This window comes from Loxodonta africana, chromosome 1 (genome assembly GCF_030014295.1).
Source record: "Loxodonta africana isolate mLoxAfr1 chromosome 1, mLoxAfr1.hap2, whole genome shotgun sequence".
Taxonomy (NCBI): domain Eukaryota; kingdom Metazoa; phylum Chordata; class Mammalia; order Proboscidea; family Elephantidae; genus Loxodonta; species Loxodonta africana.
Window position 1 is genome coordinate 64,784,085 of NC_087342.1, and position 26,844 is coordinate 64,810,928.

At 39.5% G+C, this 26,844-nt stretch overlaps 1 protein-coding gene across 5 annotated transcripts in view; it reads left to right on the forward strand.

The window, feature by feature from the left end:
- The window catches only part of CDKAL1 (CDK5 regulatory subunit associated protein 1 like 1), a 764,092-nt gene that overhangs the window by 97,380 nt on the left and 639,868 nt on the right, over positions 1-26,844 (forward strand). The window contains exon 1 of one of the 5 annotated variants that reach the window (XM_023555762.2): positions 7,329-7,816. The exons of the other annotated variants lie outside the window; for them this stretch is intronic. Coding sequence (XP_023411530.1) covers positions 7,813-7,816 — 4 coding nt within the window. The 5' untranslated portion in view covers positions 7,329-7,812. Of the gene's footprint in view, positions 1-7,328; positions 7,817-26,844 lie in introns of those variants that run through there. 5 annotated transcript variants of the gene reach the window in all.

The following is a 26,844-nucleotide window of genomic DNA, read 5'->3' on the forward strand; positions in this document are numbered from 1 at the left end:
CCTCAGGGAGTTTGGATGTGTCTTTGGCGCTTCCATGACCTTGCCTTGGACAAGTTGTGCTGGCTTTGCCAGTATTGTGTACGGTCTTCCCCTTCACCAAAGTTACCACTTATCTATTTAATGTTTTTCCATACCCACCCCTCCCCCTCTTATAACCATCAAAGATTCTTTTTGTGTGTAAACCTTTTCGTGAGTTTTTACAGTAGTAGTCTCATATAATATTTGTCTTTTTGTGATTGACTTATTTCACTCAGCATAATGCCCTCCAGTTTCACCCATGTTACGAGATGTTTCGTAGGTTCATCATTGTTCTTTATCGTTGCGAAATACTCCGTTGTGTGTATGTACCACAGTTCGCTTATCCATTCATCTGTTGATGGGCATCTAGGTTGTTTCCATCTTTTTGCTATTGTGAACAGTGCTGCAGTGAACATGGGTGTGCATATGTCTATTCATGTGGTGGCTCTTATTTCTCTGGGACATATTCCTAGGAGTCGGATTGCTGGATCATTTCTATTTCTAGCTTTCTAAGGAAGCGCCATATCATTTTCCAAAATGGTTGTATCATTTTGCATTCCCACCAGCAGTGCATAAGAGTTCCAGTCTCCCCACAGCCTGTTCAGCATTTGTTATTTCCTGTTTTTTTGAGTCGTGCCAGTAATGCCCGGGTGAAATGATACCTTATTGTGGTTTTAATTTGCATTTCTCTAATGGCTAGTGATTGCCAGCATTTCCTTATGTGTCTGTTGGCCCTTTGAATGTCTTGTTTGGTGAAGTGTCTGTTCATTTCCTTTGCCCACTTCTAAAATGGATTATTTGTCTTTTTGTTGTAGAGGTGTTAGATTTTCTTGTAAATTTTAGAGATCAGACCTTTGTCTGATTTGTAATAGCCAAATTTTTTTCCCCACTCTGTAGGTTCTCTTTTTACTCTTTTGGTGGAGTCTTTTGATGAGCATAAGTGTTTCATTTTTAGAAGATCCCAGTTATCTAGCCTATCTTCCAGAGTTTGTGTGTTCGTTATGGTTTGTATCCTGTTAATGCCGTGTATTAGGGCCTGTAGCATTGATCCTATTTTTTCTTCTATGAACTTTACCGTTTTTTGCTTTATATTTAGGTCTTTGATCCATTTTGAATTAGTTTTTGTGTATGGTGTGAGGTATGGGTCCTGTTTCACTTTTTTGTAGATGGGCATCTAGTTTTGCCAGCCCCATTTGTTAGAAAGACTGTCTTTTCCCCATTCGATGGACTTTGGCTCTTGTTGAAGATCAGGTGACCATAGGTTCATGGACTTATATCTGGGTTCTCAAGTCTGTTCCATTGGTCAGTGTATCTGCCGTCATACGAGCACCAGGGTGTTCTCACTACTGTAGCTGTATAGTAGGTTCTGAGGTCAGGTAGTGCGAGTTCTCCTACTTCGTTCTTCTTTTTCAATAGTGCTTTACTTATGTGGGGCTTCTTCCCTTTCCATGCAACGCTAGTGACTGGTTTTTCCATCTCTTTAAAGAGTATTGTTGGTGTAGGATCGGGATTGCGCTGTGTTTGTCAGTTGCTTTGGGTAGAACTGTCGTTTTCCCATGGTTGAGTCTACCTGTGCATGAACATAGGCTTTCCCGTTTATGTCGATCTCTTTCGGTTGCTGGCAGTAGTGTGCTGTAGTTTTCTCTGTATAGGTCTTTTACATCCCTGGTTAGATTTATTCCTAAGTATTTTTTTTTTTTTTAGGGGCTATTATAAATGGTATTGTTTCCTGATTTCCTTTTCCTCATTTTCTTTATTGGTGTATAGGAATCCAACTGATTTTCGTTATGTTTATCTCGTATCCTGCTGCTCTGCTGAATTTTTCTATTAGTTCCAGTAGTTTTCTTGTGGAGTCTGCTGGGTTTTCTAGGTATAGTATCATATCTTCTGCACATAGGGACAGTTTAACTTCTTCATTACCAATTTGGATGTCCTTTCTTTCTGTTTCTTGCCTTATTGCTCTAGCTAAAATTTCCAGCACAGTGTTAAATAGGAGTGGCGATAAAGGGCACCCTGGGCTTGTTCCTGTTCTCAAGGGGAACGTTTCCAGCCTCTCTCCATTAAGAATGATGTTGGTCGTTGGTTTTGCATAGATGTTCTTTATTATGTTAAGAAACTTCCCTACTATACCTATTTTACTGAGAGTTTTTATCAGGAATGGGTGTTGGACTTTGTCGAATGTCTTTTCTGCATCGATCGACACGGTCATGTGATTCTATTCTTTCCTTTTATTTATGTGTTAAATTATATTGATTGATTTTCTAATGTTGAACCATCCCTGCATACCTGGTATGAATCCTGCTTGGTCGTAGTGTATTATTTTCTTGATATGATACTGGATCCTATTGGCTAGAATTATGTTGAGAATTTTTGCATCTATATTCATGAGAGACACTGGTCTGTAATTTTCTGTTTTTGTGGTGTCTCTGCCTGGTTTTGGTATCAGGGTTAAACTGGCTTCATAAAATGAATTCAGAAGTGTTGCTTCCTTTCCTATGTTTTGAAATAATTTGAGTAGTATTGGGGCAGGCTCTTTTCTGAATGCTTGGTAGAATTCTCCAGTGACACCATCTGGGCCAGGGCTTTTTTTTTGTTGGGAGTTTTTAAAATTATCTTTTCAGTCTCTTTTCTTGCTATGGGTCTGTTCAGATTTTCAACATCATTTTGCGTTAGTTTGGGTAGGTAGTGTTTTTCTAGAAATTTGTTCATTTCCTCTAGGTTTCAAATTTGTTGGAGTATAGTTTTTTTTTTTTATAGTTTTTCATAATACTCTGTTATGATCCTTTTTATTTCCGTTGGGTCTGTTGTAATGTCCCCGATTTCATTTCTTATTTGGGTTATTTGCGTTCTGTCCTGTTTTTCTTTTGTCAGTTTGGCCAGTGGTTTGTCAATTTTGTTGATCCTTTCAAAGAACCAACTTTTGGTTTTGTTGATTATTTCCATTGTTTTTCTATTCTCTATTTCATTTATTTCTGTTCTGATCTTTATTATTTCCTTTCTTCTGAGGGCTATGGGCTTTTTTGCTCTTCTCTTTCTGTTTGTTTGAGTTGTTTAGCTAATGTTTTTATTATGTCCATTTTTTTTTGATATGTGAATGTATTGCTAGAAATTGACCTCTAAGGACTGCTTTTGCTGTGTCCCAAAGGTTTTGATATGATGTGGTTTCATTCTCATTTGGTTTTAGAAATTTTATGATTCCGTCTATTACCCAGTGGTTTTTAAGCAGGATGTTATTCAGTTTCTATGTAATTGATTTTTTTTTCTTTGCTGTTCCTGTTGTTAATTCCTACCTTGGTGCATTGTGGTCACAGAAGATCGTTTGTATTATCGCAGTGTTTTGGATTTTTTTGAGGGTTGCTCTGTAGCCTAAGATGTGGTCTGTTTTGAAGAACGTTCCATGTATGCTGGAAAAGAATGTGTACTTTGTAGCTGTTGGGTGGAGTGTTTTATAAAAGTCTGTCAGGTCAAGTTGGTCGATTATGTCTTTTAGGTCTTCTCTATCTTTGCTGAGTTTCTTTCTAGATGTTCTGTACTTTGCTGAGAGTGGTGTGTTGAAGTTTCCTACTTTTATTGTGGAACTGTCAATGTCTGTTTTCAGTGCTGTTAGAGTTTGCTTTATGTATTTTGGAATCCTGTCATTGGGTGCATAGATGTCTGTTATGGTTATATCTTCATGATGGATCATCCCTTTAATCATTATATAGTACCCTTCTTTGCCTTTTATGGTGGATTTTTGTTTTAGAGTCTGTTTTATCTGAGATTACTATTGCCACTCCTGCTCTTTTTTGGTAGCTATTTGCTTGATATATTTTTTTCCATCCTTCAATAAATTTATGTCTTTATTTCTAAGATGTGCCTCTTGTAGACAGCATATCGATGGATCCTGGTTTTTTTTTTTTTTTTTTTTTAAATCCATTCTGTCGGTCTCTGTCTCTTTATGAGTGCATTTAGGCCATTTACATTCAGTGTAATTATTGCTAGGTATGAATTTATGGCAGTCATTTTGTAGTGCTTTTTTTGTGATGCTGCCGTTTTCTTTGTTCCTCTTACTGTCCTGCGCCGAATCCCTTTCATTTGTGATTTTTTTTCATTTCCTTTGTTTTTGTAGATTTTGTTTTTACTGAGGCTTTGTTTTTCTTCTTTATTTTGATGATAAGGTTTGTTAACATTCTTTGTGGTTACCTTGAAATTTACCCTTATCTTCCAAGGTTTGAACCAGTTTATTATTATCGCCTTGCCTTCCTCTCCATTGGGAAATTCTATACCTATACCGTTTATTCTCTCTTTTATTGTTCTGACGTTGTTGTCATTTACAGATTAACTTCTCTGGTTTCCTATTGTAATTCTTTTGGTTTTGCATAGTCTTTGAGAGTTCATTTCCTAGGTTAGTATCTGGCTGGTACAATCTTGCGTCCTAGATTGAGGCTGTGGTCTGATGTTGTTTGCTGTCAGACCGAAGGACTCTGCTTAATAATTCTTTTAAATTTGGTTTTTACGTATTCCCTTAATTTCTGTTTATCTGGAAATGTCCTAATTTCAGTATTGTATTTGAATGAGAGTTTTTCATGGTATATTATTCTTGGTTGGCAATTTTTTCCAAGGTTTTATATATGTCATCCCATTGCCTTCTTGCCTGCATGGTTTCTGCCGAATAATCAGAACTTAGCCTTATTGTTTCCCCTCTGTGTGTGACTTACTGTTTTTCTTGAGCTGCTCTCGGGATTTTTCTTTGCCTTTGATTTTAGTGAGTGTGATTATGATATAATGTACCTTGGTGATTTTCTTTTGGAGTCTGTACTGTATGGGGTTCGTTGAACTTCTTGGGTGGTCAGCTTTTCATCTTTCTTGTTATTAAGGAAGTTTTCTGTCAGCATTTCTTCAGTGATCCTCTCTGTGTTTTCCATTTTCCTACTCTGTTCTGGAACTCTGATCACTCACAAATTTTTGCTTTTGATTGTATCCCACAGAATTCTCAGGGTTTCTTCATTTTTCTTCATTCTTGTTTCTGATTTTTCCTCAAACAGGGTTGTATCCAAGTGTTTGTCTTCGACTTCACTGATCCTGTCTTCCATAGTTTCAAACCTGCTCCTCAGCCCTCCTATGACACTACCCCTTTCTGAAACCTTGTTGTTTATCTTTTGGGTCTCTAATTGTTGTTTTTATATGATTTGTAGTTGTGAATTTATTTTGTCATTTTGTCCCTCTATTATTTTCCTGAATTCTTCCATTCGTTTTTGTCTGTATTTTCCATGAATTTGTCTGTTTTTCCTCGTTTTTGTCTGCTTTTTGCTTTATCCCTTGGATAGCTCAGAACATCAGAAATTTGAATTCCCTGTCAGGTAGTTCTAGTGCATTTTTCTCTGGTGGGAAGTCACCTGTTTTATTTTGGATGCCTGCTGGAACCATCCAGTCCTGTTTTTTTTTTTTTTTCTATATGTTTTGATATTGTCTGCTGCCTTAGAGATATTCAGTAGTTATTTTCTTCATTTACTGATCGTAGATTTCTTTGTTTTTTTCTTACTTTTTTGTTTTATTTGGTTATGTCTGAGCAGGCAGGCTCTGTGTTTGTTGTTTGCTCGTCTGTGGGCACAATACTTTTCACCTCCTTGTCCAATGGGCAGGGCCAGTTGCTCAGCTGTGGTGCAGCAGGGCAAATCCAGCTGAAGTGGAAAGGCTGGGATAGGTTGTTTGTGGAAAGTACTAGGACCAACAGGGTGGGCCAGGAATCAGTGCAGGGCAGGTTCTGGTAGGTCGTGACTGTGCTGCTCAGGTGTGTGATGTTTAGTGCACATTGCAGGTAGGCAGGTATGCCCGGGAGGTTGTGATGTGTGGAGCTAAGATGGGCATGGGAAAGAGGCGAGAGAGGAAACAGGAGCCAAAAACAAAAAAAGTGGTAAGGGAGCTTGCCGTTGGAATGGAGAGGCGAGAAACCAAGAAATGGAGAAAAACAAAATGGAGAAAAAAAAAAAAAAAGATAAATTAGGAAAAAAGAAAAGCCTCCAGGGATCCCACTTGTGTGGCTGTGAAGACCAGGGCAGTGGCTACTAGGCCACGCAGTACAGCCTGGGTAGAAGGGGCAGAGATGTCATACAGCACCAGGTATTCAGGAGACAGGAAAAGAAGTAAAGAGAGATGAGAAGCTGAGAAATGAACAAAGACAAAAAGGAAAAAAGAAAAAAAAAGAAACGCCCCAGGGATCTCATTGGTGCGACTTTGCAGACCAGGGAAGTGGCTCCGAAGCCACACAGGACAGCCCAGGTAGAAGGGGCTCCCAAGCATTGAAAGAAAAAGCTAACAAACAAACCAAAACAAAGGAAGAAAAAAAAAAAAAAGTCCCGGGGATCCCACCAGTGTGGTGGCGTGGGCCCGGGAAGCTGTTCACTGTCGAGCAGTTCTTCATAGCCTTTCAAGAAGAAGCAAAGATGGCACACGGAGCTAGGTGTTTGAGAGAAAAAAAAGTGAAGGTAGGGGGAAGTAGTGAGAGGCACTGAAGAAACCAAAAGAAGTGGAAAAAAGCAATGCTAGCAACAAACAAATGGCATTCCGGGAGCCAGCCATTGTGAGTGGGGCTAGTCCAAGCGGCAGGGGGCTGAAGCAAGTGCCTCTTGGCCAAGAAACTGCAGCTGGCAGGAAGCAGAGGAGGCCGAGCAGCAGGGGAGAAAAGGATGGGTGGGGAGTGGGAAGGGGTATATCACTGGTTACTGGGTGCTCTCTCTCCTCCTGGGAGCTTCTGGAAGCTGCTTTCTCGTATTCCCTGTCTGCTGATCTCTGGCAGGCATCCAAGATGGCGAATCCGTGCTGTGTTAGCTGATAGAAGTCCTTCAAACGTATCTCCCCTTGCTCTCTTTTCTCTGTCAGTTTCTTATTCTGTTAGGTGCTTTCCTGAGTTCTTTATCTCTTCCTTTGATGTTTGGGGTTCAAGGATTGATGTTTGTCTCTGTTTTAATTAGTTTTTTGGGTCTTTACTATGGAGGGACAATGTAATGCTTCCATCTGTAGTGCCACGTTGGCCACCTCTTGTAACACGTTCTATTGACTGAATTAGAGTATATGAAAGTACTCTAAAGGGAGCTGGAAAAGACTAGTTGTTTATTATAAAGTAGCATCAGTAGAATATTAGATCATTATTAATGATGTTTATTACTAAATGACATACCCAGCATATTTTTAGAACCCTGATGATGCAATGGTTAAGAGCTCTGCTGCTGTTTAACCAAAAGGTTGGCAGTTTGAATTCACTAGCCCCTCCTTGGAAACCCTGTCTGGCAGTTGTACTGTGTCCTATAAGGCCACTGTGAGTTGAAATTGACTGGATGGCAGCGGGTTTGGTTTTTGGTTTACCCAGTATATTTAGTTAGGAATGCTTTTCTTTGTAACAGAAAGCCTAATCAGCAATGGCTTACACTAAGGGTGATTTATTTTTCTCCCATTAGTTTTTGTATCTGCTGAAGTTTGGAGGTAGGTATCTCTTTGACATTGATTTAGCAGCCCAACGATGTCAGGGCTATTGGTTTTGTAATTTTCTTAGCCTGTCCTTCATGGTGGCAAGATTGGTACCCTAGTTGTAGGCATTGCCCAGGCACCAAGAAATGGGATGGGTTGACATCAGCATCTCTCTTTATTTTTCCAGGAAAGCACAAGCCTTCCTGGAAGCCTTGCAGCACAGCAGACTACCACCTGTCTTATTGGTCCACACTGTTTCCCATGGCCACCCCTAACCTTGAAGGAAAGCTGTAGGAGTGTGATTTCGTTTTTCCAGCCTCTGGTGGAAATGGAGAAAGGAGGAGTTTGGAAATGGGTACTGGGTTTAAATCTAAATACATTCTATGTATACATGAAGGAAGGAGCCCTGGTGATGCAGTCAGTAAGTGCTTGGCTGCTAACCGAAAGGTCGGTGGTTTGAAACCACCAGCAGCTCTGCAGGAGAAACATATGGCAGTCTGTTTTTGTAAAGATTTACAGCCTTGGAAATCCTCTGGGGGCAGTTCTAATCTCTCCTTTAGGGTCGCTATGAGTCAGAATTGACTCGATGGCAATAAGTTTGGTTTTTGGCAAGTGGTTAAGTGTTCAGCTAACTGAAATGTTAGTGATTTGAGTCTACCCAGAGGCGCCTCGGAAGAAAGGCTGAGGGATCTACTTCTGAAAAACCACAGCCATTGAAAACGCCATGGAGAGCGGTTGTACTCTGACACACATGGGTTGCCGCAAGTTGGAATAAACTCCATGGTGGTTTTTTTTTTTATTATTATTTATGTGTGTATTTTACAGAGAATATAGCCACTACTACTCCAAGGGAGATTATACCTATTCTGTCCAGTGATTGCATCTACCTCAAAGTCTAGGATGTCTAGTTGATGTATAATTTTTTCTATCAGAGCTAAAGGAATATGTCTGCTCCCAGCACACCCAGCAAACTACAGTGGATAAAGGAATGAGATAACTACACAAATCCTTCCACTTAGAAAAAGGAAGAATTAGAAACTCAAAACAGTTGTTGAGTTATAAACATACCATGTTCTGCAGGATATGAATATTGAGAACTTCCTGCACTGGCAGTGGATAAAATTCCTTAGTTAAATTTGTTTATGTTCCCTGGGACAATCTCCTTTGTTATCCTCGGTCACATCTGACCACGCTGTCTTGCTTGCTGTAGCTATATAATAAGTCTTGAAACCAGATAGACTTACTCCTCCTACTTTATTCTTCTTTTCCAAAATAGTTTTGGCTATTTGGGTCATCTTTGATTTTTTGCAACAGCATTTCATATCAGCATACACATCCTGTACATGTTTTTTAAATTTGTATCTAAATATTTAATTTGCTTTGGAGCGATGGTAAATGGATTTGAGGTTTTGATTTTGGTTTCCACTTTTTCATTATCAATATAAAGAAATGCAATTGATTTTTCCTTGTTCATCTTATATTCTTCTACCTTGCTGAACTTACTTTCTACCTGTAGGAGCTATTTTTGTAGATTCCTTGAGATTTTCTGCGTGAGACAATCATGTCAATCTGCAAATAGAGATAGTTTTATTTCTTCTTATCTCTGTGTCTTCTTTTTCCTTTTCTTGCCTTACTATGCTGGTTAGGACTTCAGTACTGTGTTGATTAAAAGTGGTAAGAGTAGACATCCTTGCCTTGTTCCAATCTTAGGTGGAAAGCATTCAGTCTTTCATCATTAAATGTGATGTTGGCTGTAATTTTTTTTTTTTTGTAGATGGTCTTTATGAATTTCAGCAAAATCTTCTCTTATTCCCAGTTTTCTGACTTTTTTATCAGGCCAGTTTTTTAAAAGATTGTCCCTCAATTTGAGTTTCTCTGATGTTTCTTCCTGAATAGATTCAAGTTATGCATCTTTTGCAGGAATATCACAGAAGTGATGCTGTGTTCTTCTCACTGTATCCTGTTAAGTGGCAGAGAGTTTTGATTTGTCTCATTATTGGTGGTGTTAACTTTGGTCAGTCGATTAAGGTGGTATCAGTTGGGTTTTTCGCTGTAGAGCTATTTTTTCCTCTTTTTTTTGTAGTTAGTATGTATTTTGTGAGAAGATATTTTGAGACTATGTAAATTCCTATTCTTCTATAAACTTTTACCCTTCTCACATTCCTATACTCCTCACCTCCTGGCCCCCCACAGGGATGCCCTCTTCAACTCTCCAGTCTTCTAGCACTGCTCTTAGCTGCCCCCTGTGAAGACACTCGCCTTATACCACACTTGGCTACCCTCCTGCACAGACACCACCTATATCCAAGTTATGCTCTGACAACAGACACGGGGCTGCTGCCACCACCTGCCCAATTCAAATGCCCTCTTCACCTTCCAGGAGCCTCAACTCCCAGGCAATTACCCGTCCCCGTAGATGCCATTTCAGTGCCCTCTCACTCTGACACCCAATATGCTGAGTTGTCCTCGCTATTCCTGGGCTCTGACTGCCTGGGCTGGGCTGTCTGTCTTGGTGGATGCTCTTACCCTGGCCAGACTCTGATACTTCCTGTCTCTCAGGGTGATCTCCTGTCTCTCAGGCACTAATACCTGCGTTCCCTCCCATACAGATGGCTTTCTCATCCTGCTCTCACTGGTACCTTCTTCTCCCTGGACGGGCTCTGATACCCGTCCTTAGGCTGCTGCCCTGCCTCCTCTCAGCACAATTGCCTGCCTTGTTTAGCCTTATCCAGTGGCTTTGCTGGCACAGTGGTTGAGCACTCGGCTCCTAACTGAAAGGTCCGTGGTTGGAACCCCCCGGCCGCTCTGCAGGAGAAAGACGTGGTGGTCTGCTTCCCTAAAGATTACAGCCTTGGAAACCCTATTGGGCAGTTCTGTTCTGTCCTCTAGGGTTGCTGTGAGTTGGAATCAACTTAAAGGCAAAGGGTTTTTTTTTTTTTTTGGTTAATGGTTTTGTATCGAATGGTAGGGCAGCTAAGTGGAACTCCAATCTCCTCTTAGATGCTGTATTCTTATTGGGCTCCATTCTTTGCTTTCTTACCTCTTCTTTCTCCTCAGAGGTCTCTTCGTGAGCAGCAATTAGAGGTCATTTATAGCATTCTAAATGTACAGCTTATTTTCCTTAGAGAAAAATAGATGGTTATAAACCAGGAACAAATGTACAAAAGCTGGTTGTTTTAGGTATTATGGAAGAAATAATCCTTGCACATGGGGAGTAAAGATAATCCCCAAAACAGAGCAGTGTAGGGTGGTACCTAGCCTCGGTCGAAAGTAGATGGTGAGGACTCAGGGTGCTTCCTTTCGATCAGCATGCAGAGTCAAAGATGATCGATCCTGGCCGTGACTCCTGCTTTCCAGCTTGTAACCTTGCAAGTCACAGCACCTCTTTCTATCCCTGTTTCCTCATCCATAAGGTGGGGATTAGAAATACTTACCTCATGGGGCTGTTGGGGAACTAGGATGAGATAATGTATTTGAAAATGCTTTGCAAGCAGTAAAATGGTATGCAAATGTGATTCTTTAGATCCGATTTTATTACAGAATCAAAATTGAAATGTGTAGGAGATTAAGTCAGGCATTAAATGGAAAAAGCATTTTCCCATGACATTCTGGGTAAACACATTTCTTAACTGGCTGCACAATATTCCACAGGATGAAAGGTTGCTAACTTTGTACCATTTTGAACAAGAAGATTTTCTGGAAAAAATACTAGATTCTCTATCAGAGCCTAAACCCAGTTTCTGCTGAAAGTATTAACTTTTTTAAAAAATAGATATAATTTATTTTATTTTTGTTGAGAATATACACAGCAGAACGTACACCCACCTGTTCAGCAACTTATACATGTACAATTGAGTGACGTTGATTACACTCTGCGAGTCCTACAGACATTCTCACCCTTCTTTTCTGAGTTGTTTTTCTCTCATTAACTTAAACCCACTGCCCCCTGATTTTCTTACCTAATCTTTCGAGTTGCTGCCGTCAGTTTGGTTCCGTATAGCTAGATCTTGAGCACAGTGCTCAAGGCAGATATTCTTTACCAGTTAGGCTAAACCACTGAAACTCAGTAGTCTGTAAGCAGGAACTGCCTCCCTCCCCGCCGCCGTCCTCCGCGGCAACCACGAAGAGACCTTGGTCTGTGCACGTTGGCCCATTCTTGTCTTTCTACGTAACCAAGGTTTCAGTATTAACTTTTGGTTGCTGACAGGAGCTAGTCTGTTTTTCTGCGTAGCCTGGTCTTGGTGTTTGTTAACATGCCTAACTGCCTCCTTGGTTCTTGCCTGTTTGTTCACTGTCGTTCATTCTTTTATTCCTTCATCAACAATAAGTGCTTATTGTCCTGTAAGTCCTGAGCTCCGTTCTGGGGATTTAGAGATAAAAAGTCCTTTGAGGGACTCACACTGAGGAATAGACATGTGAATTGTTGCCAGGATGTGCTTTGTACTGCGTGCCACAGCGCCTTCCTTTTTCTGGAAAGGGTAGAGAAGATTTCCTAGGGGGAAGTGACATACAAGTTGAGTAGTGAATGATGAATCGATATTTGCTAGGGCAGAAGAGACGTTTAGCAAAGGGCATAGGAATGTGAACAGTGGTGACTGTGGCTCAAGCTTGTCTTTAGTTGTCTTTAGACAACTTTATTGAGATATAATTTATATACCATATAATTCACCCATTTAAAGTGTGCGGTCCAATAGCTTTTAGTATACTTACAGAACTGCGTATCCATCACCACAAATCAATTTTAGAACATATTCAGTACCCCCAAGAGAGACCCCACCATCTCCCTATTCCTAGGCAGTCACCAATCTACTTTCTCTCTCTGGGGACTATTCTGGACATTTCATTTAAATGGAATCATACAGTATGCGATCCTTTGTTACTTACTGTCTTTCACTTAGTATGATGTTTTCAAGGTTCGTCCACGTTGTAGCTTGTATCAGTACTTTATTTTTACTGCCCAATAATATTCCATTATATGGAAATAGCGCATTTTGTTTATCCCTTCATCAGTTGATGGGCATTTGAGTGGTTTCAGCTCCTTGCCTATTATGAGTAATGCTGCTGTGAACATCTGTATACAAATTTTTGTGTGGACATACGTTTTCATTTCTCTTGGCTATATACCTAGGAGTGGAATTGCTGGATCATATGGTAGCTTCATGTTTAACCATTTGAGGAACTGCCATACTATTGTCCAAAGTGGCTGCACCATTTTGCATTCCCACCAGCAGTGTTTGCGTGTTCCAGTTTCTCCACATCCTTGCCAACATTTGTTATTATCTTTTTGACTATTGCTATGGTAGTGAGTATGAAGTAGTATCTCATTATGGTTTTAATTTGTGTTTCCCTGATGGCTAATTATTTTGAGCACCTTTTCATGTAGTTATTGGTCATTTATGTCTTCTTTGGAGAAATGTCTATTCAGCACTTTGCCCATTTTTTGATTGGGTTATTTGTCTTTTTATTATTCAGTTGTAATAGTTCTTTGTATTGTCTCTAGTCTTTTGAAGCAAAATTGAAACAAGAATACATTGTTTTTGACCTTGTAATTGGGGAATTAGAGCTAATCAATATAGGTTTTGAGTCACCTAAAAAAAAAAATATTAAATTGGAAAGGTATATTTGGAATTAGGGTTATTAACATTAGTTTAAAAAATGGCACCATTAATAAATTCCACTGGTAAAATTTCAGTTAAACGATCTTGGTCATTTTATCAAGATTATTCTCCCTACTTTAGTACCATGGTGTCATATGTTTAAATACCCACCGAGACAATTGTGGTGCCCAGCTACTGTAACAGATGAGAAAGGTGCTCTGATATTTCTCCTTTCCCAAATAGTCTGTTACTGCAATGTTGCTCCTTCTCTTTATGGCTACTTAGTCTTTATTCAAATTAGCAAAACATATTTGGAATTTCAGAAAGCTTGATACAGTTGTTTTGTATCATAGAGATTCACAGATAATAGTTCATATTATCTGTGACTCTCTGTGGATCAATTCAACAATATTTATTGAATGTCTACTAGGTATATGGCTGGCTCATTTTGTTTCTCACCAGGGGTGGTATTCAAAATATCTAACATTGGTATGGCACAGGCACCAACAAATCAGAATGGCTTCTGACCTTAAACTACTTCACTCTTTGCATTCAGTTTCTTTATTTCATTCATTAGATGTTTGATTTTGTTTTATACTTGAAGTCCAGTGAATGTAAGCTTAGTCCATTGCTTTATTTTTGATCTGGATCTTTAGTTTTGGCAGTTCCCTGTGGGTGTTTTCTTTTTGATTACCATATTGGAAATTGTTTTGACCCAGTAAGTTTACTATATCAAAATCCAGAGATGGCCCTTGCATTACAGATAATTAATATTCTGCAGATAATCATAACTTCCCTTCAAGGATATATTCTGTACTCTAGAATTGGTGCTGATCCTGGAAACGTATAAGCTGAACAGATGACTCGAGTTACTGGTTTTTATAAACAACTGAGGGTGGTACATAACCTGAATGGAAACCAGATGTTTTGGAAATTTGCTAGGGAGTAGTTTCTCTTGGTTGTTAAGATTTGCTCCTTGGATAAATACAACTTTTTCAGTATATCACTTTGAAAATATTTGAATGAGGAAGGAAAGTTTCTGTGGAAAACGTGAATTTCAGGTTAAATTATATTTTTTAACAATTTTTTTTTGTGTGTGTGTGGATGGTAAATTCTTAATAATTACTGATTTTCTCCCTTATCAAAATAGTATAGATTTAACTACTTGCCAATCAGTATGTATCATATTAACCCACTTTTCAGTTATCCATATGTATAGATTATCCATGACTGTTAAAACAAAACAACTGTCATTTTCCTTTGGTTGGTTGGTAGTTTTCTAAGTTACCTTATGACAACCAGAGAGATGGGATTATTGCAAGAATCTAATCACCTTATGACAACCAGAGAGATGGGATTATTGCAAGAATCTAATCACCTTATGACAACCAGAGAGATGGGATTATTGCAAGAATCTAATCCCCTTGTATGAATGATGGCTTCTACAAGGGTGGTGGTAACCCATTAAAAAACCCCATTGCTGTCAAGTCATTTCTGATTCATAGTGTCCCTATAGAGCAGAGTAGAACTGTCCCATAGGGTTTCCAAGGAGCGGGTGGTGGATCTGAACTGCCGACCTTTTGGTTAGCAGCCAAGCTCTTAACCACTGTGTTACCAGGGCTCCAGGGGTGGTGGTAGTGAAGATAAATAGCAGACATATTTCCCCTTATTTTGGAGCTAAAATCCACTGGGAGTTACTGAATTTGCTGCAGAGAGTGATGAGGGGAAAGGAATGATTAAAGTTTCTGGCATCAGCACTTGGATAAATTTGCCGACAGAGATGGTAGAGGTGAAGGTTAGTATTTACTGATCATTTGATTGTTGACTCTCAGATCCAATTCCTTGACCTTCTCCCCCCGCTTGGTATTGCAGGGAACTGCATTTTGCCACCTTCCTTGCCCTTTGGCTCTTGTGGGTAGGTTTGAGCAATAAGAGACGTTGATAGGGACTGGAAGGCAGGAGTGGGGAGAAGATAGGATATTTCCACCTCCCCCCTCATTTTGCTCTGAGTGGTGTCCCAGGAAGTGGCAATTTCACTTCTGTGGGTCCAGCTACTATCAGACACCTCCTCCCTTTGTAGCCCCAGTTCCTGATGGCCAATTCCCACAATTATCCTAGCTTTAGCCAAATGATTCCAGCTTCTAGGCCATCATAATACTACTTCCTCCAGGGGGTCCCTCTAGCCCAAAAGCTGATAGTGGTTTCTTGCTGTTACTCATCTTGGGGTTGCCCTGTTATCCCATCTGGTATCTTGGCTCTTTTATCACCTGTGTAACCATATTTCTCTATTTTAAGACCTAGAATAGTTTGTTTTCCTGACTAGAACCTGATGAGTACAAGGGTGAAAACTTGAGAGTTCAGTTTTGGATATGATTTGTGTTAAGTCCAATATTTCTGTGATGAGGTGAGTTGGAAACTGAGCTCAGACTCATGTTTGAACTGGAAGAATAAATTTGGGTGTCATCTCAGCTTAAGGGTAGTCTTTAAAACTATGGGAGGAATAGATGGGATCATCTAGTGAAGAGAAGAGGGAAGGAGAACCAAAATCTAGGCTCTAAGGAACTCCAGTTCTTGGGAGGAAGAGAGTAAAGGAGAGAGGCCAGGGAAGTCAGAGGAGAAACAGGGGACTGATGCTGAGACATCCCGAAGAAAGGAGTGTTTAACAATACTGTGCTCCTGTCCATGGTGTTTGATACTGGTTACCTTCTCAAGAGCAGTTTTAGGGAAGTGGTGAGGGCTGCGGGTCTTTGCCAAAATGAAGCGGGTGGGAGAGTGAATGGAAGGTGAAAGGGTGTAGGTAATACATGTCAAAAAAAAAAAAAAAATCAAACCTGTTGCCGTCAAGTCCATTCTGACAAATAGCGACCCTATAGGACAGGGAAGAATTGCCCCACAGTGTTTCCAGGGAGCAGCTGGTGAATTCAAGCTGCCAGCCTTTTGGTTAGCAGCCTGAGCTTTTAACCACTGTGCCACCAGGGCTCCATAGAAGCAGCTTTTTTTTGTGATGTCTGACTTCGAGAGGGAGTAAAGAAATAGGTATATAGTAGGAGGATATATTAAGACAAGCTACAGTTTTAAAAGTTGCTTTCATTAAGAAATGTATTTAATTTTTAAAATTTCTGAATATCTTAAAAAATAAAAAGTTATCTAAGGAAAAGTCTTCCTCCTATCTTGTCCTTTATCAACCCTATTCACATTCCCACCTCCCCACTCCCAGCAAATAACTATTGCTATTAGTTCCTGACATACAACCAAACATTTTTATGCAGATGAAAGCAAATGTGATTCTATATTCTATTTTCTTCTTTTTACACCATTGGTAGCATATTGTACATGTTATTTAGAGCCTTGCTTCTTTTCTCTGGAGATGTCCTAGAGATATGTCTGTATTAGGACTTAGATATTATTCACTCTTTTTTTGTTTTGTGAGCAGCATTACAGGAGTCTCAGTTATGGATGTACTAAAACGTATTCAGCCAGTCAACATATACTATTACAAGTAATGCTACAATGAATAATCTTGTGCACACATCATTGTGCACGTGTGCAGGTATATTTGTGGTAGGCTAAATTCTAAGAAGCTGAACTGCTAGGTCCAAGAATATTTGTCAGTTTGGTTACCAGTTACTGTTGACTCAGCTCTGGCTTATGGCGACCCCAGATATGTCAGAGTAGAACTGTACTCCATAGGGTTTTCAGTAGATCACCAGGCCTTTCTTCCAAGGTGCCTCTGGGCGAACTTGAACTTACAACCTTTTGGTTGGCAGCCAGGTACGTTCACCATTTGTACCACCCAGGGACCCCTGTCATTTTGGTAGATACTGACAGATTGCACCCACAGATGGTGTTCGTCTTTATATTCCCACCAGCAATGCATAAAATGCTTGTTTCCTCCCAGCTGTATCAACACAGTGAGTTGCCAAACTTTTGGACTTTTGACAATCTGGTAGGTGAAAAAGGATATCTTAGTATAGTTTCAATTTTCATTTCTTATTAAGAATAGGGTTGAACATCTTTTAGTGTGTGTAGGAGCCATTTGTGTTTCCTTTGTGATGAACTCTCAGTTCATAATCTTTGCCCATTTTTTTCTGTTGGATTTTAGTCCTCTCGATTTTTGAGGACCTAAAAGCACGGCGTGGCAAGAATCTAGATTGAGTGATGGGCATGGTGGGCAGTGGCTTTGGTTAGATGAATGATGGCCAGGTTGTGAAATGCCTTGTGAAATCCATCCCGTGTGTACATCGGCTCTTGTTTTAGGAAACTGATTTGGAATCCCTGGTGGTGTAGTGGTTAAGAGCTGTGGCTGCTAACCAAAAGGTCAGCAGTTTGAATTCACCAGGCGCTCCTTGGAAACCCTATGGGGCAGTTCTACTCTGTCCTATAGGGTTGCTATGAGTTAGAGTCGATTCAATGGCAATGGGTTTGGTTTTTTTCTTTAACATACAGGAATAGATAACCTATTAGGGAGTCTTTAGATGCAGTAACTTCTGAAGTAATTATATGTCTGGATCAACAGAGCAATTGAATTTGGAATGAAGACGGGAATATTAGCAATTGTTCTTTTCTACGTTGTAAGTGAAAGGTCTGTCTTGCCCTCTGATTTTGATTAAGACCTCAGGCTTACTTAGCTTTGTAATTAATTTTAGGTGTTATTTGTAGAGTGTTGCCAGCGATTATTTCTCATTCAAAAGAAAAAAAAATGTTCTTTTTTCTTCATCTAGCGCAGAGTTCAAGTTGACCCTTGGTTTCCTCACCTTATTTCTGTGAAGGGCTCAGCAGGGCTATTTTAAAAGAACAAACTCATTATGAGAGTAATCTCCAAAAATAAATGCTTCCCCCTAGGAGCTTGTATGTTCTGCTTCACTCAGAAGCACACCAAGTAATTGTCAACATTATGTAGTTGAGGGCCAGTTCTTGCTCTTTCAGACTAGTCTGTCCGTTCTGTCTTTCATTTCTACTTTTGCTTTTTCTCCTCCTTTTCTCCCCATCATCCTTCCTCTCCCTCTTCCTACTCCTTCAACCTGAGATAAATTTAGGAAGAATACTTTCTCATGGATCATTTTATTACTTTTAGAAAATAGACTTTTGAAGACATGGTTACTCCATGCTGTGCATTACACAGCTTGTGTGAAGAACAATAAATGAAATGTAGAAAAAAAAAAAAAATTAACCCATTGCCAAGAATTTTTATTTTGTCTTTTACTGGCTTCAAGCAGTTTTTTTTCAAGAAGTACCACTTTAAAGATGCTTTTAAATTCTCTTATTAAAGCACACTCTATTCTTCTAAGTTTTTAGAAGGCATACAGTGATTTGTATTATGTAAAGACGCTCCCAGGGTAGGATTAAGCATAATGGACATTTAAACTGTTGGACGTGATTTATCTTCCAGAGTTCTGTGGTCAAAAAACTCTCAAAAAATGCTGCTAGGTCTAAAACAATCAAACACCTCCCTGTTTGTTTTGCTCTTAGTGAATTTTTATTTGTATCAGCCTTCTTACCCTCCTTACTTAAATCTGTGAACAGACTCATTTTATGCTGCGCCTCTGGTTGACTTTCAGATGGAACAATTGTGTAGAATAAATGTTTTCTTCTCCTCAGCAGTGTTGATGTGAGCCTTGCCCATCTCTTCTGTAATGCCGCCATTATGCAGGAGCCTGCAGGCTGAAGTGGAGAGATGGGTGGTTGTGAGAGCCAGCCTGCACTTTGGAGTAGCAACCCTGTCTTCGTGACTAATTCTCCCTTTATTTCCATGTCTCCCACTGATGACCATCGGCCAAGAGCTGGACGTGTTCAAGATCTTGGAAAGTTTGGCAATAGCAAAACAGCTGCTTTTGAAGCCTGATTAATAGTTTTCTTAGAAATATCATGAAGCAACCTCAAGGCCATATGTAATATTTCTTGATTTAGTTTTTAGATATTGTCTGTGTTATTTTTCATCACAAGGCCCAGAGCCACTAATGAGGCATTTTAATTTTCTTAATTTCATGGGCACAGGGGTCAGTTTGTCTGGGTTTTTCATCCTGGTCCAGCTTCTAACTGTGGTTTTAGGCAAGTTATTTTTTCCTCCCTATACCATCAATTCCTCTTCTGTTTATTTTATACGATCAATTCCTCTTCTGTACAATTGGAATAAAAATGAACCCACCCCAGAGGATTGTTGGGAGGACTGAATGAAAAAGTGAAGGTGACACATTCGTTAACAAAAAAAACACAAACCCAGTGCCATCGAGTTGATTCCGACTCATAGCGACCCTATAGAACAGAGTAGAACTGCTAATGTATACTCAATAATGTTAGCCGTTATTATTATTCCTGATTGGGTTCTGATTACTTTAGATTTGAAAACAACTTATCTTGTGTATATAAAGAAATTGTTTGGAAAAGTAAATGCATTTTGATTAGAACAAATATCGGTTTCTCTGTCCTCCCACTCGAGGTGGGTGGTTTGTGGATGACCATCATTTTCTTGCTTCAGTGAATACAAAAGCTTTTAGCAGTGGGGAGAAGTCCTTTAGAAAATGTATACAAGTCACTGTATTCTTGGTGGATCACAGCAGGAAAATTGTAATGTTCTCACCTTGAAATGAAAGAAAGCTGTTGATTCTAAGCTCTATGGAAAAGGAAGCAAAAAATTAAGACTTAGTTTTTTTTTTTTTAATTTAAAAGAGCAATACATGCTTTAAAAATTCAAACAATAGAGATGGATATAAATGAAATATTAAGTGTCCCCTCTTCAGTATTAACATTTAAAAAATTATGTAAGTAATGTCCGTGCTAGTTTATAAAAACAAAAGGGAAAGAATTTAAAAGATGATGTGAATACTTTCTTGGAGTACAACTGAACCTTCCTCTTACTTCCAAGGAGCAAACACTCCCAGCAGCTTCTCATATATCTTTCTAGAAATATGTATTTATTTTCATATAACAGAATATATGTATCTCTTTTTTCTTTTTAAAGCAGAAATCAGTTATTAGATGTGTTGTTCTGCACCTGATATTATAACAGAGTATTACAAACTCGCACTTACAGATTTAATTATTTTTTTTAAAAAGCTGCATGGTGTTCTGTAGTTTCATAATTTATTTAACCAAGCTTCTTATAGTGAATATGCAGGCCTTCTGGGTGTTTTTTCCCTTGTCAGTCATCAATGAAAATTTTTAATTTATATGTGTGCGTGTGTTTGTGCACGCATGTATGCAAGTATGTGTAGGATAAATTCTAATGTATCATTTAAATTTTTGATAAACCAATAAACAAACCCATTGCTGATGAGTAGATTCTGACTTGTGGTGATCCAATAGGACAGAATAGAACTACCCCATAGGGTTTCCAAGGCTGTAATCTTTACGGAAGCAGATGGCCACATTCTTCTCCTGTGGAACAGCTGGTGAGTTTGAACTGGAATGGCTGGTGGGTTTGAACGACTGATCTTTCGGTTTGCAGCTGAGTGCTTTAACCACTGCACTATTAAGGAGCCTTGGTGGCACGATGATTATGTGCTGACTGCTAACCAATAGGTTGGTGGTTTGAATCCACCAGCAGCTTTGCTGGAGAAAAGACCTGACAGTCTGTTTCCGTGAAGATTATAGCCTTGGAAACCCTATGGGGCAGTTCTTCTCTTTCCTATAGGGTCGCTATGAGTTGGAATCAACATGATGGCACACAGCAACATCAACAACATTCTCAAATTGCCTTCCAAGGCATTCATCAATTTGGATTTGCCTTCAGCAGAATAAGAAGCTACTGGTTTCCTCACTCCTTTGCTAGCGCTAGGTAGTATCGCACTTTTTAGTAGTTCCCAATTTGATAGGAGAATGTAGGATCTTATTTGATTTTGCAATTTAAAAATTAAGTGATGTCAATATATATCGAGATAAATTCCTAATAAACTAGAGATCTAAATGAAACTATTGAAAGCTAGAAGAAAACACAGGTGAATTCCTTTATAATCTTGGACTAGAGGAAATGTTCGAATTATGACTCAGAATCCAGAAGCAATAGGAGAAAAGATTGATAAATTTCATTTTATAGAAATAAAAAGCGTGAAAAAACAATAAAAATGTGAAATTACAAACTGGGGAAAAATTATATCTTCTCTCATAGACAAAGAATCAGTATCCTGTGTGCGTGAGTAAATAAGTTATATCTTGAGATGGAAAACACCATTAACCCAATGAAAAAATGGGCAAAAGATATGAACAGATGTGAAGCAGGAAAAAAAAAATGCAAATGGCCCTTAAGCATAGGAAAAAATGCTCAACTCACCCGTAATCAGAGAAATACATGTTAAAAACTTCACTGAGATTCTCTTTCTTACCTGCTTGGCAAAAGTCCAAGGTTTGATAGCACACTGCATTGGTGAGGCTGTGGTTAAACAAGCACTCTTGTACACTGCACAGGGAAATGCAAAATGGCAGACCCCTTGTGGAGGGGGATTTGACAGTATGTAGTGGGATTACATCTGAATGTAACCCCCAATAATCCCATTTATTTGGACTTGATCCCAAAGGTAATCTTGGAAAAATACAAAATGATAGACACACATCGCTGTTCATGGCAGCACTATTGGTAGTAGTGAAAGGCTGTAAGCAACTAAATCTTGAGGTCTAGATTCTCTCTAGCTAGCCTGAAATTTCCAGCCTGTCTCTGGCATTGGCAAAATTTGGCTTACGTGCAAGTGGTTTTCAGCTGTATACCAGGGGTTATCAGTGCTGTAGGCCAAATCTCAAAGTAGGCAGAATTCTCTTTTAGATTCTCTACGCCCCACCAAGCATGGTGCCTTCTTACTGCCTTTCTCTTCCTTGATCCATTCTTGCCCATCTACCTAATCCTCTTTTCCTGTAAGGACCCTTCTCTAGTGTTGCGTCTTCCAAGAAACTAGAGAACCTGATATGAGTGCCCTGATTAAGGCAAGCAAGATCAGAAGGTGTTAACCTTCTCTTAGCAGATATTTAATCCAATAACCAAATTATCTGCAAGTGGTAGTATGTTTGTAAATTTATTTTATTTTGGGTGATGAGATTCTGGAAAGGCAGGTCTTCTGGTATTTCTTGCTTGTTTTAAATGCTGCATGTTTTAGTCGCCTAGTGCTGCTATAACAGAAATACCACAAGTGGATGGTTTTAACAAAGAGAAGTTTATTCTCTCACAGTCCAGTAGGCTAGAAGTCTGAATTCAGGACACCGGTTCCAGGGGAAGGCTTTCTGTCCCTCTTGGCTCTGGAGGAAGGTCCTTGTGATGCGTAATTCTTTCCTTGATCCAAGAGTATCTCAGTGCAGGAACCTCAGGTCTAAAGGACATGCTTTGCTCCCGGCACTGCTTTCTTGGTGGTATGAGGTTTCTCCTCTTTTTGTAGTGGGTTTGTTGTTTTCGTTACTTAGTACAAAGGGACCTTTGGTGGGTGACTGTGGGTTGGCACAGAGCAAGCAAATATTCTAAACTGAGAAAGGGGAGGAAAAAAAGAAAAAAAAACTGTGGAGAGTCATCTTCTTTTGTTAACATTAACATTTGTACAGATAACTTTCTTGAACTCTTAGCATTTGCCATTTTGATTACTCCCTCTTTATTCAAATACTTTCTTCTCTGAATTTCTGGGCCACCATGCTCCCTAGTTTTTACCTACTGGCTGCTTTTTTCCGGTATCCCATTGTCATCATACCTTCTCTATCAGACCTTGGAATAACTCAGTGTTCTGTCTTCTACTGTCTCTCTCTCTCGTCTATACTCTCTCCTTATGTGAGTTCATCAATTCCCATAACTTCAGATATCTTCAGTGGGCTGTTGATTCACACATTTTTGTCTGCAGCCTAGAAGACTCTCTTCAGCTCCAGCTTCATATATTCAAATGCCTGATCAGAATTTCCAGTTAGAATCTTAAACATAACATGGCCAAAACAAAATTACTGATTCCCAATCCCCAAATCTTTGTCTCCCAAATTTCCATCTCAAACAGTACCACAAAACAGGTAAAGTTCAGGCCAAAATCCTTTCCATGTGTTTAGGAATCCTGTGTGATTTCTTCATGTGTGTCTCATATCTATCAGTGAGTTCTCTTGGCCCTGCCTTCAAAATTTGTTCCCCATTCACTTCTCACTCTTGGTATTACTGTAATTCAGATTACCATCGTTGTTCATTTAGCCTTAGACCAGTGTATCAGCTTCCAAATGGTCATCTTGCCATTACTTCCTTTTCTCCCCTTTTACCTTTGCCTCATCTTCGGACTTTCCTTCATGGAGCTTCCAGAATGGGCTTTGTGACATAGAAATTAGCTCATGTTTGAAACCCAGTGGTGACTCCCCATCACACTTAGAATAAAATTCAAACTTCTTATTTGGACCAACATAACCTGGCTCCTGCCTACTTCTCTGGCCTTTTCTGTTCCTCCTCTCTCTCTTCTTCACTATGTCCAGTCACACTGGTCTTTTCTCTGTTACTAGAACATGACAAATGTGGTCCTGTTTCCTGGCCTTTCATGGTATTTTCTCGGAATGCTCTTCTTCCCTGCCCATCTTTGCATGGAAGATTCCTTCCCGTCATTCAAGTTTCAGTTTCTCAGAGAGGCTTATTATGATTTTATTTTTTGTTGTTGAGAATATACACAGCAAAATATAGACCATTTCCACTTTCTACATGTACATTTCAGTGACACTGATTACATTCTTCAAGTTGTGCAACCATTCTCACCGCCTTTTCTGAATCGATCCTTTCCCATTAACGTAAACTCATTACCCACTAAGGTTCCTATCTAATCTTTTGAGTTGCTGCTATCAATTTGATCCCATGTACCAAAACCAAACCCAAAGCCGTTGAGATGATTCTGACTCACAGTGACTCTGTAAGACAGAGTAGAACTCCCTTAGGGTTTCCAAGGCTGTAAATCTTTATGGAAGCAGACCGCTACATCTTTCTCCTTTGGAGCAGCTGGTGTGTTTGAACTGCTGGCCTTTCGGTTAACAACTGAGTGCTTTAACCACTGCACCAGCAGAGCTCTGATCCTGTATAGATACATCTTAAAAGAGCATAATGCTCAAGGCAGATATTTTTTACTGTTAAGCTAAACTATTGTTTGGTTTTCAGAAGACTTCAGGGGATATTTTTGGTTTAAAGTTTAAAGATCATCTCGGGGAAATAGTTTCAGGGATTCACCCAGCATTCATGGCTCCATAAAGTCTGGATTCCGTGAGAATTTGAAATTTCGTTTTGCGTTTTCCCTTAGAGAGGCTTGTTTTGACCATCCTAGCTGGAGCAGCTTCCCAGTTATTCTCTACATTACCCTCTTTAATCATTGACCAATAACTGAAACTCTCATGCTTGTTTCTGTTTTTTAATCAGTCTTCTTCCCCTAGACTGTAAACTCTTTGAGGATAAGAGACTCTTTACATAGCCATGTTCCCAGGACCTAGAACAAAGCTTGACCCGGAGTAAATTCTCCTTATGTTTTGGTTGTTGACTGATTTATGTATTTAAGTACAACTATCTTTTGACAATATTAAATAAGATGTACTAACACTAACTAGCTAAACTGACAGTGTTCAGAAATAATTGAGTGGGAAAATCCTATATTCATTGGATAAGGGACATTCCTTTTTTGGGAGAGGGTTTACCAAAAGGTTATGCAACTTTGTGGCATTTGGTTTCCTATTGATTGCAGTCACTGAGTCACCAAGTATAGCGTTCACTTTGTTTTGAAAGTCAGTATACTTCAACATTGAGGAAGTGCCAGAGAGCAGAGTGACTTGCCTTAGTTATTGCTGGGGTTCTCTGTGAGAGGTCCGTTACTGAAACACCTGAACAGTTGTCTAATTACTTGAAGGTGACTGAGTAGAGGAGTGAACCAGGATACAAAGCCAGCTCCAGGCATGGACAGTTCTGTTTTTAGTTCGTTGTTTTTTTAAAAATGACAATTGTATTTATTTTTTATCATTAGCTAACAAACATCCATGGTTTTTTCTTATCTGCATAATACTTTGCTCATACTATTGCTTAGTCTTTCACAGTTTAACATTCTTTCAGTAAATATTTACCTTGTGTCTGCTATGTACCAGGCAGTGTAAGTGCTGGAGATATATTGCAAATAACATAAATATTTGTCAAATAAATCATTGACTTTCTTAAAGCTTGTTTGAGAATATCAGTATTGCAGTCAGAGCGTTGGGGATAGATAGAAGTGTCATATACAAGTGGTCCCACTCATTATCCGTTTATTAGCTGTCTCTCTCTTCCTGAGTACCTGCTTGTACAATGTCTAGTGTTCATGGCTCTTTGAACGTCGGCTCTGTACCCATCTCTGTGTCAGGCCCCGGACATTCAGAGAGCAGCAGATAAAAATGTTGGCTTCGGTATCTCTTAGTAATAAACACAGGCTGGAAAAATGAATTATTTTAATACAGAATCGTGAAGTGGAAGAAGAGTCTATGCACAGTTACTGTGGGAGCGCAGGGAAGAGGCATCTATCCAAGCATCAAGCGAAACTGAAGGGTGAATAGGAGTTAGCTAGCCAGGTGGCTAGGAGGTGACGGGATGCCAGTTGTTCTCTGAAGAAAATAAAAGTATTCTAGGCAGATGGAATAGCACAAGCTTTAGGAATTCCAAAGGTCCCTGGGTGATGCATGGCTACTAACCTAAAGTTTGGTAGTTTGAACTTACCCAGTGGTGCTGTGGAAGATGCGCTTGGTGATCTGCTTCCATAAAGACTACAGCCAAGAAAACCCTGTGGAGCACAGTTCTACTCTGTAACACATGGAGACGCCATGAGTCAGAATCGGCTGAACAGTAACACTTAATTTTTTGGTTTTGGTTTAGGAATTTCAAGTGGTTTGATGAGGCTGGAAGGTCAGGTGAATGTAGTGAATAAAGGATATTGAAGTTGGGAAGGTAGGCGGCTAGGTCTGGATGGGCCTTGAATAAAGACCTGTTGCCGTTGAGTTGATTCTGAAACATGGCGACTCTATAGGACAGAATGGGAGTGCTCCATGGAATTTCCAAGGCTATAGTCCTTATGGAAGCAGACTGCCCCATCTTTCTTCTGCAGAGCAGCTGAAGGGTTCAATCTGCTGACCTTTCAGTTAGCAGCCAAGTGCTTTAACCACTGCACCACCAGGGCTCCTTAGACCTTGAATATCAACTGTAAATCACTGAGAGATTGAAAGCAGAGTGTTATAATCGGATTGATATTAGAGAAATACCTTTCAAGGGCATTTGGGGGAATAATTTGGAAGGATCTAAGAGGAGTAAGGAAACCCTGGTGGCGTGGTGGTTAAGAGCTATGGAGTGAGTACTCATCTTTTCTGAGTTTGATCAGGAAAGTGACATAATGAAATCTATGTTTTATAAAAGGCTGCTGTGGTTCCTGGGTGGGAAAGTGAACTGGGGGTTGGGGGCGAGAAATGGAAGCAGCGAGACCAGTCAGGAGGGATCAGAATATTCAGCTGATACACAGTAATAGCTTCCCTTGCCTTTTATTATTTCAAGGATGTTTTGATCCTGCCTCTTATGAAATGATTTTTATTATATTTTATATTTTTATTATAGTAAATGTTGGGGAAAAAAGTTTTTGCCAGGTTACCAGAGACGTGATATGCTCATTCTTCTCTGAACTCTCTCAGTTGATGCTCCCTCCCCATGTAGAGAGTGCACATGCCGGGGTCTTTGTCTTCAAAGTTCTTTAGGTCCTTTGAACCTTAGCTTGTGTTTTTATTAAAATACTGTTGAAGGTGCTGCAGTTTTCAGTTTTGGTTTTCTTTCATTTTGGTACTCAATGTAAAAGGTCTTTTTAGGCAACTGAAG